Below are 15,978 nucleotides of genomic sequence, written 5' to 3' on the forward strand. Positions count from 1 at the left end.
CTCTTTCAACTTTTTGATGAACTTCAAGGTCACGAATCAAATGTGGCACAAACTCTGAGAGAAATCTTTGGTAGACATCTTGCACTTGTTAGTTTGACAAGTAACATACCACCTGTAGTTGTTATGATTGAATCACATCTTCACGAGTCTTATGTTTCAACGCCAAAAGAAACTTTCAAGATGTTGATACTTTGAATTCTTTCCATGTTAACGGTAAAATACAACCAATATTCCCATCATGGATGAACAACCAGAATCTGAAACCCTATTAGAACAATAAATAGAAACCAATATACTAAGCTCCTCATCAATCCAACCATCAATCTTATCCCAAGCCAGTCGAAATTTATCAAAAACCTACTATTTACTAACCCAACCTTCCGATAAACCAATATTTTCTTCCCCAAACTCATACAACGACACTAGTAGCTAAGCCATAACTCATTTTCCATAAATATGATCTTGAAAGTCACTTTTTCTAGAGACTGTCAATCTGACAGACTAGTGAAACCAAAGATAAAGGACTCAATTTACTATGTCATAAGGTCATGTTGAGTTTTATTCAAAAACTATTTTTTAAAAACACTAGAAATGCCAACGTGAGCTTTAAAATGTTGAATAAACTTAAAACCATTTTAACCTATCAAATATCATTTTTTCAAACATGGAAAGATTGCAATAACCATAGAAACAAAATATTACAACCTTTGGAGTCTTTGATTCCTCTTGGGAGGTTAAAAGTTGATGAAGAATGTAGAGTATAAATCCACCTTACTAGAAGCACTAACAATTTGTAAACTTGATAATATGATAGTCCTTCTGTAATAAAAGAATATATTAAGCCTTTAAGACAAAGAGCAAGGTTATCTTCAAGGAGAGAATTCAAAGTATCAACATCTTCATGCTTTTGTTCTTAAACCTTAAGAAAACTAGAGAGAAAGATAGTGAAAGATGGACCATTTTCAAAATTGATCAAGTGAGAAAGGAAGAAGAAAAACTAGCTTTAAGCTTATTCCCTTAAGTATTTATCCTATGGTTCTTTGAAATTTAAGATCCATGATTCATGATTATGTCAAGACATACTTTAGAGGCATGTATGTCTTAATATAATAATAAAAAAGGCCTCTCCTTGTACCCTCTCATGCATGTTACGATTTTGATTATGAAAAGAAAGAGCATTTATAAAAAAAAACCTCTCCTTCTTTAATAAGTTATAAACCCTTATCCATTTAGATAAAAGTCAAAAGTCTTTCTAGTCCAAAACGATGTACATGATTTATAAATATTCATCAAGAATCAAGTTCTTAATAAATAATTTATTTGCATCAAGTTGTTGTTAGTGTGACCTTTTAGGATAATATATTATTAGCAAATATCATTCTATAATGATTCTCGATCATATAGATCCTTCAATCTCCTGCTTGTACAAGACTCATTCAAGATTGATATGGATAATGATGAATGTCTAGCAAAATTTAACTGCCCCTAATAACACATGACGAAATGTCATTCTATCAAAATCTAATTCCCTAGAATCTCAAAGATTCGATTGATGTATAAGGTAATTTTATTAATTATCCCTTTGTTAGAGACATCCTATTAAATATGAGATATAGATCACAATCAATCTTTGTAACACCCACGGATTCGAGCCAAGCGCTTAAGATATTATAAGCAATAAATATGACTCTTTTATAGAAGATTATTTAGGATAAATACTATTAACCAAAATTATAGTATATGAGACAAGGATTCCATACCTATAAAGAACAGTGAAATCCGACTTCGTATGTAGAAGTTATCATTCTTCGAAGTTTTGTGATTACACTGACACGACTCTACTTATCGTAAAAATTGAATTTTTGATAGATTACTTATTAGCCTAAGTAATCTAAAGAAAAGTCGTAATAGTCATAAAACCGAGAGTGTGCATATAAAGAACGCCTTAATCTGACTTCGTGAGAGGAAGTTATGATTTTTCGAAGTTTTAGCGCAACTTTGTTAGCACATAAATCGAATTTTAGATTGGTCGATATTTATCCGAAACAATATAAAAAAGAGTTGAAGATCTCGTTAATACCTATTTATCAATATAAAGACAATCGAAATGGATATCGTAGGAGAGAGTTATTAATTTTTAACAGACTTTAATAGTCTAAGCCTGTTAAAAATATAACTTTAAAAATAAAGTAAAAATTAGCCAATGGAATCTAAATGAAAGTTGTAGATCTCATTGATAGTTACACGTGGATATAAAACATGTCGAAAATGGAGCTCGTATGAATAAAATATGATTTTTTTAAAGATTTTATAAAAACTTACACACAGCCGCACACACAAATTGTATGCGCGACACACATCTGACGTGCACCAGATTTCCGACATGTGTCACCACTCAGGAAAGGCCACGTTAGCACTCGACCATTTGCGCGGCATGCCCCGACTTAGTGTGTGATGCACTTTTCAAAAATGGTTATAAATAGCTTGCTCTTTGTATATGTTGCTCACAATTCACCCCTGCATCATTTCTCTCTCGAGTTCTCCATGCTTTAGCTCTAGATTTCCCTTAGTTTCAATCATTAGTGAGTCCCTGAGGTCCCTTGGAGCCCGAAAACTAGTAGCTACCAAGCAAGATTTACGCCAACACAATTTCCATACTTCTATCTAGGAAATCTTTGTAAGTTAGATTACGCTCAATATTATTTTCGTGTAATTTATATTTATATTCATAGTCGTTACTATGAATCTATGAATAAAATTTATCAGTGATTCTAAGTCATTATACTGATTGATCTACTTACGGGGATGATGTCTTGGCTAAATTTAGTGAGGTGTTTAAAGTGGGATTTCCAAAAAGTATACTCTGTATACCAAACGGACCCTACCTCCGACATGATCCTACCTAGTTGTTCCTTATTAGATAGATCTTGATGTAGACATTAAAATTAGTGAATAATCTAAACTATCATTAGTGACTAATAATATAAGACTAAGACTTAGTGATGTGAACATAGGTCACGTCAGAGGAAAATATTAAGTACCAAAGCGAAGTTCTACTCAAATTCCGAGGCATCCACTTTTGTCAAGTGAGAGCATAGTTACTTTCATCTTACACATAGATATGAAGTATTTACATAATTGAATGCTAAATATGCTTAAGTGCAAAGATTTTTTGTGTTAGATAAAATGTTATAAAGAAAAATCTATATGATCTATATACTATATGTATTTTTATGAATATGATACACTAGGTAATGAAGGGTAATGAAAGGTAAAAATGATAAAATGTCATAGTACGATGAAAGATGAAAATAATAACAAAAAGGAACTAGTATTACTGTACTAACGATGTAAGAACTAGTACTACTGTACTACCAATGTTGGAACTAATACTATTGTACTAACAATGTAGGAAATAGTACTAATGTACTAACGGTGTAGGAATTAGTAATATTGTACTAACGATGTAAGAGCTAGTACTATTGTACTAACAATGTAGGAACTAATACTATTATACTAACGTTAGTCATCTATTTGAATATATATGGAAATAAAAATGGTCCTTAAGGTAGTACTCTATAGATGAATAAAGAAGAAAACGAGGATGGGTAATTAGGTTAACTGTTTGACAGTTAAACATATTAAATTAGTGTGGGTTGAAAACCCTGTATACTCTCCAGGTTTCTCGACCTGACCCACCCAGTTTCTTTGTATCACAAGTAACGCTACAATGGTACATGAATGATGAGAGATTCAATGAGACGTAGACTGTTATCCTAAGATACTATAAGGTCCATTTATGCTTATGTTTTGTATTAGTTCTGACATTCCAAGCTTTTATAAATCAATGAAAAACATTTCGTTGGAAATACTTTTACAGGACCAAATTCTGCATTTATAAATAAATTCTGTTTTAAATAATGATAAATAAAAAGTTTTAAAATGGCCTTAAATTTGTGGATGCCACAATCTCATTTGATGTCCAGCTTTAGACGATGTACGTTAAATTTCTAACTCTCAACACATAAGAGGAACAAATCTCATCTTGACTACATACACGTCTTGTATAGTTCATACCAAACATGGTAATGGCCTTTTATAAATGACTGTTTAAAGATCAACATTTGGCAAAATCAAACCATAGGATTCCCTACACTCAAGTCCTACTATGTATCTTAGGTATTAATGATACAAAGATAGTATCTTTATAAAGTATCATTCATGATAGTAATCCATGAAGTGATCTTGAAATGGGTCTTGTCCAATACTTGTTCTCTGAATAGTATCTATGAATCTTGGTTCCAACCTTTTGCCGATTTTCATCTTACGATAGTCAACCAATCCAATCCATATTAGTTTTACTTCATAATTGTTCCCATAATTATGATCGACTATGGAATTTTAGAACAATCAGATTATTCATGGAATAAACATTTTAATATAGAACTCAACAAATATTAATGTAAAGATCATATCCTAATATATCAAAACAATGTAATAGTTTTCGTCACAATGTTCTAATATCCAAATACTAAATATAAATCAAGTCTATTTTCTAGAATAACGAAGTCCCATAGCTAAAGTGTGACCTTTCATGCTTAGCTTATGAAAGGACTTCATTAATGGGTCTGACTAAATTTAACTTGTGTGAATTCTATGAATACGATAATCTCCTTATTTAACTTTATTCTAAGTATAGTTAGATATCTTGGAGAAATGATTAGTTTTCTGACGTAACTTATAGTTTTTAGCTAGATTAAGTATACTCTTGAAGTCACAAATTATTTTTAGGTTATCCTTGACTAGAAGGACTCAACCTAGTTTTTCATTGAACTTATTCATCCAATCATATTAAATTGCAGCTTCTGAAGTAGCAATGTATTCTTTTTATGTGGTAGATTGTGAAATTATGTAACAATTTGCATGAAGATCTTCTTCTAAAGCGATTAAGTCATAAAAAAATCTCTAGTTCTTCATATGTACCTTATAGAATGTCCTTATGTTCACCTAATGAATTTCCCATGTATCTTATTAGTATCTTATGATATGCTCATATCATAACCACATACTCTATCTTGTGTATATTATGAAATAAGTGATGGATTCATTTGTTAAAGCGAACAGAATACAAATCATTATATCTAGCTCAAACCTTTTTGCTAGGTCCTTTTGAGGCAAACTCAAAATGGTGAAATATAGTATTTAGCAAAAATCCTTCCTAGGAGTCATGCATCTTGATCTCCTTCAAGATATTGTCAAAGGATTTTAAATGTTAACACTCATATTTATCTATCATAGATTTTACTTTTTAAGAATGTAGTTTGTCTCTCCTAAGTTTTTCATTTTAGAAATACTTTCCAAGTCAAGGCGAAGCGACCTTGTATAGTCGGAATGTAATTTTCCATGATTAAGTATGTATCATTCATACAAGATTAGGATTAGCACTATGCTCCCACTAGTTTTTAGTAAACGTAAATGTTGTCTTCATTTTGATGTAAAAACATACTTTATGTTTTCCTTACTAAGATGATGATTTTAACTTTGAGATGTTTGCTTCGTATCCATAAATGGATCTCTAAAGATTACATATTTGTTAGGATATATTGGATTAACAAAACATCAAGGTTAAACTATATAGACATCTTAAAGTAAGTTTCTATTAAGGAAACTGGTTTTCTTGAAATCTATTTGTCATATCTTATAATCATAATATGTAGTTATGGTAATAATATACCGGATGAAATAATCATAGCTACTTGAGAAAAGGTCATAGTCAATAACATTAGTATGAGTAAAGCCTTTTACAACAAGTTTTGCTAGATTTGTATAGATCTCCATGTTTGTTTTCTTTCCGAAAGAATCACTTACCCCTTCTAGTCTCATTATAGGGAGGAAGATTAATCATGCACATACTTAATTATGATACATGGATTGCATCTCAGTGTTCATGGCTCCAGGTCATTTGTCAGAAACTATCAAGAAAAATATAAATTATTTCTACCATATATACGACAACTTTGTGTTTCTGAATAACTATTATCATGTTCAACAATTTCTTATTGAAAACTAGTGCCAACTTTTTTTTTACATCGGGCTATGTTTCTTAAGCTACTTCAAGTTCCATATGCCTCCCATTTTCTTTTTAATTAGAAGCTTACTTTGTAACAGCTCAACTTTCAGAGAAATAAGAGACCTTATTCTTGGCGGGTTTGTATAAATAATAAACTAAATAACCTTTTAAGATATTCTACAAATATGTATTTAGTAGATCTTGAGTTTCAAGGCTATTGTGTTACACAAGTTTCACATCCTCAAAACATTAAGTAGGATAAGGTTGAAGACTTTCATGCTAAATCTCACAATGTGTTTTGTTTACTTCTTAGTTAGAGATTGTATTCGAAATACGAGTGATAGTGATTAAGGCATAATCTCAAAAGGATAAAGGAAAACTATCTCTTCTTATTAGAAGGTAAGCCATATATAGTAAGGTCTAATTCATCCTTAATTATCTCTAAGGCTTTTGATGATACTACTGATTTGTTTCTCAACTTTATATTTGTAACTTCACAAGGTTTCACATTTATCTTTTATTGTATAAAATATAACTACAAATATATTTGTTTATTAATTTGATAGGGGTATCTTGTATTAAATCTAGGCATTCATAAAAAATGAAGTCGTACATTACGGTGTATTGTTCCTTAGTAATTATTTTCTCTACTATTTAGTGAAAATATCATTAGTAATTGTTTATACATAAATAAGATTAACATATGTGAAATAAACTATACTTATTTTCCTTCAAAAATTCATTTCTTGACGTAGGAATAAGTGTATATTCTTTATATATTTGATTTAAATCATATCTAAATCTAAGTTGCTTGCTTATAGAACTTTTATGTAGAAAACATTGATATTTACATTATAATTCGATTAAGAGATTCGATTTTCAAAATAAGAATAATCATTTCAGTATATGAATTTGATTTTATGAAAAACGATTAAGTAAATAATCAAGTATCTAATCAATCAATTGAGACATATATTTAGTCAATAGTAAATTCAACATATATTGTTGAAAACAAAAGTTCTTTTATAGTACAAGTTGTCTATGATCAAAACATAAATAATGAGCTCCAAGATTGAACTTCCATCTTGCTTGTTCTTAGCTGCTTACTCTTATTGAATATATGCAAACATTTATAAATATTAGATTAACACTAAGTATCAAGTACTTGATTATTAATTGAAAAGTAAAAGTTCTATCATACAGATAACTAAAGAGCTAGTCTGACCAATCTTTCTCAGATAAGAGGAGCAGTTCCTCTTCCAATGTTCTATTTCTTGACAATAGAAAAAAGATCCATCTTTAAGGGTTTTTCTAGATTTCTTGGGGTTATATTTACCCTTTCCTTGATGTATGGGCCTCTTATAGCACACATTGTGACTCTCTTCATCCTTGCATTCTTCCAATATTAAATTGGCTCAAATCAAATATCGCTATATTTTAGGAATATCTGCTTCACCTGACTTACATTTGATATGCTTCTAAATTCAACAAGATTTTCTAGAAGTTCGAAATTACAGTTCCTAATGTGATGTCAGATACATCCTCAGTATCACAGTGATGCTTCCACCATGCATCATATTCATATTTACTTCTTAGAACAGGTGGTTCAGGAATATGACCTTTAATAATAGATAATTTCTAATATTTCTTGAGAATAATCCTCATGGTACAAATCCATTTGGTAAAATTATATCCATCGAATGTTATTATCTCTTGTAGATCAGCAAGAGAAATATGATGCATGATAATGAGAGTGGATTTTGTTTTTATCTGCAAAATTTAGTAGAATTCATTTAGTATTTTCAATATTTAAATCTTCAATAATTAATACCCTTTAGGTTTATAAAACATTAATTATCAAAGTCTGGGATCGAAGTTGCAAAAGAACTAAATGGTTAGATGACCTTTTATCCCATTTATGTAATTCAACAAGCTGGTAGATATTGACAATTAATTATATTCTAACATATAATTCCTAGCGGTATGGGATTGCAAACAAATTTTGTTAATAGACATGTTTGATCCATCTATTCTTCAAATCTCTCTTGCTTAGGTATCATTTATCACAAAATATTTCAGATCAAATCATCCAATTTTAAATACGTGTAGAAACGACACATAACTAGCGATTATGTATCCTTTATCCCACTAGAAGGTCCGGAACTACCATGTCCATCCAGAGATAACACAATTGGTTAGATATCCTTTATCCCACAAGCTTATACAATTGGCGTGCAAGTGTTTCCAAATTGGAAGCACATACTTGCATTTAATAAGGGGTCATTTTTGAAAGATCTTTATGTCCAAAAGTTATTATAGAATGGTATTTGCTAATGACAAATGATCCTATAGGGTCACACCATATAGAAAGTTACTACTTATTGGTTATTTATTAGAGTAATTTGATTATTAATATATATATAATCAACACCTGTATTTAATTGAAAAATTATTATTTTATGAAAATAATATGTTAACAACTAATTGAGAATTATTGTTTGTAGGAAATAATAATAAAAAAGATTCAATGTAATGTCCTTTTTTTCATTAGTAATTCTGGAAAAGAATTTGTTAATTTATAAAAAATAATAATAAATAATAATCATGTAATTAGGAATGTATGTTTTTAAAGAATTATATCGGTGAATAGAACCAATAAAAGTACATTCGCTAAATTAGAAGTGGTTAAATAAAAAATAATAAATAAATAAATAAATGAAACAAACTAAATATTATACAATAAAATAGCACTTAAAGACCATAATGAAAGATATTGCTTTATTAGGGGATGGAAATGTCAAGGATTAAAGTTGTCAATTGTAAAGAATATTGTTTATGGGGTAGATAATGTCATTTTGGGAAAGTAATGGGATGGAATTGAAATTTTCATTTTCTGCTTGGAGACCAACAGGAATGGATGGGCTTCATCCTTGAGGGCTGATGTCTTTTATTTTGGATTCGTATATCACCATAAACAAACCCTAATCGACCTAAAACTCATTTGTATATGTGTGCGTGTGTGTTTACACTCTTGTCGGCTGAGAAAAGAGAGAGGAGAGGGGTTGTTGCAATTAGAAGAAGAAAGAGAACATGAAGGGGGTTATGGACGAGGAAGAAGGGGTTGGAGGTGTTTCATTTTTAAGGGAGAGAGAGGGGAACATGTTGAGTCGATTCAAGAGCAAGTAAGTGATTCGATTCTTTCTGCTATCTCTTTTCTTCATAGAGTTTTGGCCATTACCACCACCATTCACTACCACCAGTCACTAGTAGGTGGGTGGTGCTGCCTCCTGCCACTATGGGTGAGTTGCTGTGGGTTGTTCGTTCATGTAGACCTTAGAACGAAATCTAATGAAAGGAAATCATGTAATTTGTTTCTTTTTATATACCTTTAATACCAATATACTTATGTTTTTGGATGGTTTGACCACCATTAACCACCAAAATGCCACCATTAGACCACTAATAAGTGATAATGCTTTGAAGAGAGCATTTTATAGCCGATAGGTTTCCTAAGGAGCATAACTGGTTAAGTTGGTAACTCAACCCTAATAAGGGTAAAAATGACATTTTATGTGAAAATCCCTAACTTTGAACCCTAATTAAGCCAAGTATTAAAACCTTTGGGTTAAACTAAATTAGACTTCCTAATAATCTAATAAGTAACTAATAATAATGTTAAAAGTGTTAAAGATAAAGCTTAATCATTAAGTCCTTAATGGGACACTATAGTGATTCAAAAGCTAATATGTTAGATTTCACACAATCTGTCCTCCAACTTGTAAAAATCATACAAGACTACTGGAAGCTCCAAAAATAATAATTATTAGTTTTATGGAAAGCTTAGTGTGTCTAGTTTCTCCTCACTTTGAATCACTTTACCTAATTCCAACTCTTTGAAAGGTAAAATGGTCAATCTTCTTAGATTGGTCTGTGTTGTCACATATTTCATGCATTTGTCTTCTAAAAATCATAATAAATTCATTAGGACTGAAAAGGCCAAAATTCCAAAGCCTATAGTTACATATGGATGTCTGGTTTCTTCCTTATTAAGGGATTGATGTAATTCCTAGTAGATTTATACAATTTATTCAAAGAGTACAGAGTGGTCAGGTATTGAAGTTATACATCAACTTGTAAAGTGAATATTTAATTCTACAAAACCCCGTTTCATGAAAATGTAAAGGTTGTGGTTAGGGTATGATGTCTAGTTTAACATGATTGTTTTTAAGACTTAATTTTTAATCCTACTAGGGTAAAAGTTACCACCACTACAAAGTGTGTCCAGAAAGTGACAACTCTGAGTTATTAACTTGTAAAATTAATATAAAATCACCAAAAAATCGTTAGGACGAGATATTTATATTTAGAAAAAGGTAAAAGATGGAAATATATGAATGTAATTTTATCATAACCTAAACATGATTTTAAAGGCAAGAAATCAGGTCCCATACATAACACTATAAGAAAATAAAAGTTAAAGTAATACAAAGAAAAGTATTTTAAAGTATAGTAAGGAAGCACAAGTTAAATAAATGTTATAATTGTTGTGTAGGTGTTCAGAAAGGATGAGGTTCATATAGCTCTTGAAACTAGCATGTTTCAAGTTATCAAGAGAGGCGAGTTATACTAACTCTCCTATTATGTAGGCATTACTTGTTATATGTTGTTGTCCACAGATACCCTAATCTGGTGGAGTGGACAAGGATATGTTCTTGACCATGATAGACCCTTCAAGGAAGTGGTCAAGGTTTGGATGATCATGACAAACGGGGAAGTGATTAGTCCCCAGTATGGTAGTATCTGAGATAGACCCTTTGGGGGAATCAATTTGCTGATTAAAGTTGGTACCAACAATGTGTACTAGAAATGTTTATGTCTTATGCTTTATGTGAAATGTTATGTTATATATAAGTAAGTGATCTATATAATGGTAGAGTAATGTGTATGCTCACTAAGCATTATGCTTACCCGTTGTTATTGAACTTTTTTCAGGATCATTAGGTATTGACAAGGGAAAGAGACCGGTGTGACTGCAAACGACATTATCTTAAAGATTCATGAAGTTACTATATTATGTTTTACACTCGGGATGTTTTTCTGATTCCATAATTTTTTATAAATATTATTTTATAAAAGTGGTTGAATGTTTTTTAAAACTTAAATTATATTTTAAAAGGGTAACGACTGTCTTTACTTTGTGTTTATATATTAAAAAAAATGGGCCGCTACATTAAAACTAGTTATGTTCGTATGGTATGAATATATATGTTATGTACAAATATTTGGACCCTTAGTGTTTCATCTAGTTACAACTAGTGAGTAAGAAAGAGTGCAACACATTCTTGGCCCATACTTCCTTCATGAAAGGCATGGGGTAGAGAAAGGGTGTAAGAGTTGCTTGTTTGACTTGCATCTTACATCTCATGCCTTCTTACAAACCTTATTTGCTTATTTTAATTAGGGATGGTCTTTTCTTACATGTAAGGTAGTATACAAATAAGATTAAGGGAGAAAAACTAGCTAGTTTTTTCAACTCTTCTTCTTTTTCATTTCCAAAACCGTGAGCTAGATGGAGCTCTCCCCTCTTATCTCTTGCAATGTGTTGTGTAGAGTTTGAGTACTTATAAGTTGCTTCTCCTTAATTTGGTATTAGTTCTTAGTATCTTAAGGAATGCTAATTACAAGTGGATACTAGCATCATGAAGTGTTTTACTCTTGCTTGGTGGATATATTATAGATAGCTTCTACTTTGCAGTCTTTTGCCATCTTCATCAACTTCCAACCTCCCGATAGGAATCAAAGTTTTCAAAGGTAGTATTTATTTCCTTCCTATAGTTGTTTTAATCTTTCCATGCTTTGAAAAATGATCCTTAATGGGTTAAAATGGTTTTAAGTTAATTGATTTTAAAATCCTTTCATTGCTAAACTCGTAGTTTATTATAGACTATTTAAAAAAAAAACCTAACAGTTGGTATGAGACCTCGTTTTGCAAGCTTGGTTAGATTATTAGATTATTTGGTATTATCTTTATTATTGGAAAACATAGATGGTTTTCTTTTTATAAGAAAATTTCATATATATTTTCTTTGAAAATTTTAAAATGTTTATTAATGTTATTTTTTTATTACTATAAGTTTACATGCATCTTTTTAGTCATAAAAGTTGTCTTAGAAAAACAAAATGTTGTTTAATATGTTTTTGTGTGCGTGTATATATATATATATATATATATATATATATATATATATATATATATATATATATATAGAGAGAGAGAGAGAGAGAGAGAGCTAGGTTCAATTGTTTAAAGTATTTATTGTGTTATTGTATGCATAAATGTGGGCCAACCAAAAATTAAAATATAAATAAATAATTAAATAAATAAATAAGGGTAATTAAATAATTGTATAAAGAACTCCACAAATACTTTCTTATAATTATGCTAGTTGATTTTAACCTAATTTATCCCCTTTTATAAACAACTTCCCCCAAATTCATCGATGAAGGTGAGAATGAAAGCACGAAGCGGCTGCAAGGTCCAATGGATGTCGATCGATTGCAGGCTAAGGAAGCATCTCCGGGGTCGACTAGACTGAAGCAACGAAGTGAAGCTTGTCATCGTTACCAACGCCAAGGGGTAGAGGACGACGCATCCAAGTTAATACTAGAGAGCACGATGAAGGGAGCTAAGAATTACTTGAAGATGTCGAACGATCCAACTCTATCGGAAGCAACATCCAAGTTAATTAGCTCCGATTTGAAAGATATCGGAGAAGCTACGAGGAAATTGGCTGATCATGTCATCAAGATCGGAGTCAGCGGTGGTTTCATCACTACCTGCCTCCAATGGATCGCTTGCTTCGCCGCCATGTAAGTACAACTCTAGCTTCGAATGATCGAATCGTCTTCTTCAGTTCATCGTGTTTAATTATTTGATTTTAATTGGATCTAAATTGACAAATTTTGCTTGATGTGTTGTGTTACAGTTATTTGTTGATACTCGATCGAACAAACTGGAGGACGAAGATCCTTACTTCACTTTTGGTCCCCTACATCTTCTTGACTCTTCCTGAGTGGCTCTTCGGAATTTTGCAGTAAAGTATTGATCCGATAATTGAAATTTGTCTCTCGATTCATCCTTCTTCGTGTTTTAATCAGAAACAATTTCGTTTTTTTTTTCAGCGGAGACATCGGGAAATGGATCACATTAGTAGGAGTCGTATTGCGTCTCTTCTTCCGTGAACATTACCCAGGTCTAGTTACCTAAGCCATAATACAATCCCTAATTAATTTTGGTTTTCAATTGAAATTGATTGAAATGAATTTCGTTAATTTGAAATCAAATCTCATTACGATTGTTTTGAAAAATACATAATATCTAGAGTTGCCGGGATCTTTGCTCCTTTTGGTTGTGGTAGCTCCAAACTTCGTCACCGGCTATGTCAGAATAGGGTGGATCGGAGTGATTGTCTACTTGGTTATCGGATGCTATTTGCTTCAAGAACACATCAGAGCTTCTGGAGGATTCAAGAACGCTTTCACCAAGAGCAATGGCATTTCCAACACCATTGGTATCGTTCTCTTATTCATCTTCCCTATCTGGGCTATAATCGGGTTATTATTCTGAGATGTTTTGTGCTTTCTATGTATTCGATAACATGAATCCTTCGATTGATGTGTGCATTGAAGGTTCATTTGTATTTATGTGACGTGAGTCTTTTTTTTCTTTGATTCGAGTTAGTTAAAACACCTTCTTCTCAGTGAAGAGATTTATCGGGAGGAAGATGTCGGAGGTGGACGAGGAGTATAAGCAGATTTCGTATACGGTGGTGCGTGACGAGAACGGGAACGTTAAGCTTGATTGTCCTGCTATTGGAAAACAGTTTGCTGCAGAAGAAATTTCAGCCCAGGTACACCAGTGCTCCCTCTACCTCTTAATTTGTAACAGTAAGATATTTTTTTCCCTAATTTGGCTTCTCTTGTTGCTTCTCTATTATCAGGTTTTGAGAAAGCTTGTGGACGATGCTTCAAAATTTATGAATGATAAGGTCACAAAAGTTGTTGTAACAGTTCTTGCTTATTTCAATGATTCCCAAAGAACAACAACAAAAGATTCAGTTCCTGCTTCTCTTGTTGATTCAATGGATGATATCGGTGAGATTCCAATTCTATTGGAATTGAATCACGAATGCTAATTCTGTTTGAATTGAATTACGAATTCCAATTCTGTTGGAAATGAATTATGAATTCCAATTCTGTTGGAATCACAAAAGTTGATGCTTTAAGAACAGGCCATAAAAGTGAAAGTGGTTCTAAGCAACATTATTCTTTTAGAATGTTTAGTCGTTGTTAGATTTTGATTTTTCTTTCCCGTTTTGAAATTTTTTTAGTTTTATTCTTTAACAATAAATGTAATTCTTAACAATTGTTACCCGTATTCTCTAAGAAATAATGTATTTTTTGTTTTTTATTCTTCAATTGATTGTTCAATAATTTGTTATTCTACAAGAAGTTTTTAAATTCATGATCAAGAAATAGGTTCAAGAATATTTTTATTATTTATGGTTCAAGAATATTTTTATTTTTGAATATACTCATAAACATATTCTGTCAGAATGTCCGAATTAAAAGAATTATAATTCGTAAAATCGGATTTTTAAAATTAATAGAATCTATGATCCCTTAAAAAATGCAATTTTCCTTTATTAAATCTATATTATTTGACTAAATTATCGTTCTAATTAATTAAGATTATAGTTTTCAATTATATTTAATTCAATAATATATATTAATCACTTTCTTAAAATAAGTAAAATTGATTGGCTCATATTTATGCATACAATAACACAATAATTAGTTTGAATAAAATAACCTAGGCCTATATATATATATATATATATATATATATATATATATATATATATATATATATATATGATGTGCATAACCTAGACATTGACCTCTTGTGATGGTTGTGTTGATTTGTTAAAATGGTTGTAATAGTTACTTTTTCATACGGTATATAATAATTAAATAAATAGTTTCATTTTGTTTATTTTTGTAAGTAATAGATTATGTAACATTCATAAAATTTCATAAAAAATTAAACTTTTCAAAACCAACCAAAAATCATAACAATTTACATAATAGTTTTTAAAACATGTTTATCATCAGAGTTTTTCCCAAAATCGCAAAACATAACATGAAGAGGTGCACGATCACACCTTCGCCTTTCCCTGATCCTCTAAGGTATCTGAAACATAATCCAAATTTGTAAGACCAAAACTTAGTGAGTTTCCCCTAAAGTACCAACACAACACAAAACCTGAATAATAGAATAAACAACATGCATACATAGCCTTCAGTATGACTGGAATGCCCTACTGACCTACAATCTATCTGGTACACTCACATAACCTTCATAATGATTGGTATGCCACTTCAGGCCTTCGGCCTATCTGGAATGTTCTCCCGGCCTTGGACCTGACTGGTACACCATACTGGCCTTCAGTCTATCCGGGACGCCCTGGGTCTGTTGGTCTTTAGCACAAAGCAGGTCTGCCTATACCCAACCACTCATATCTCGTGTCCACACACACACACACACACACACACACATATATATATATATATATATATATATATATATATATACAACAAATGATCATGCAGTTAACCAACCAATAACAAACAAAAAGATCTTACAAATCACTAAGCATAACATCATCCTATCTACCAGGATACAAATCTAACAGATTACTACAATACTCAATCATGCAATAATCAGGATAATAAAAGGGGTCGGCCTTGGTGCCTTCGACCCAAAAGTACAGTGAGGAACACTCACCTCACACTAACGAATCACATAGAAAACTTTCGGCTGTTGGCCCACTAAAATCCCGAACGAT

General features: G+C 31.3%; 2 protein-coding genes across 2 annotated transcripts; both read left to right on the forward strand.

Annotated features, from left to right (window-relative positions):
- The first annotated feature begins 12,611 nt into the window (after window positions 1–12,611).
- Window positions 12,612–13,733, forward strand: LOC111918306 (cold-regulated 413 plasma membrane protein 2). The gene is made up of 4 exons (XM_052766738.1): window positions 12,612–12,940; window positions 13,057–13,164; window positions 13,253–13,323; window positions 13,444–13,733. Exons 1-4 carry the CDS (start codon window positions 12,612–12,614, stop codon window positions 13,695–13,697), a joined length of 762 nt encoding a protein of 253 aa, XP_052622698.1. The 3' UTR covers window positions 13,698–13,733.
- A 121-nt stretch (window positions 13,734–13,854) lies between these two features.
- LOC111918305 (stromal 70 kDa heat shock-related protein, chloroplastic-like) lies at window positions 13,855–14,265 on the forward strand. Its single transcript, XM_023913986.1, has 2 exons — window positions 13,855–13,980; window positions 14,071–14,265. Exons 1-2 carry the CDS (start codon window positions 13,855–13,857, stop codon window positions 14,263–14,265), a joined length of 321 nt encoding a protein of 106 aa, XP_023769754.1.
- Window positions 14,266–15,978: the final 1,713 nt, after the last annotated feature.

The sequence above is a fragment of the Lactuca sativa genome, chromosome 8 (genome assembly GCF_002870075.4).
Source record: "Lactuca sativa cultivar Salinas chromosome 8, Lsat_Salinas_v11, whole genome shotgun sequence".
In the NCBI taxonomy this organism is placed as follows: Eukaryota; Viridiplantae; Streptophyta; class Magnoliopsida; order Asterales; family Asteraceae; genus Lactuca; species Lactuca sativa.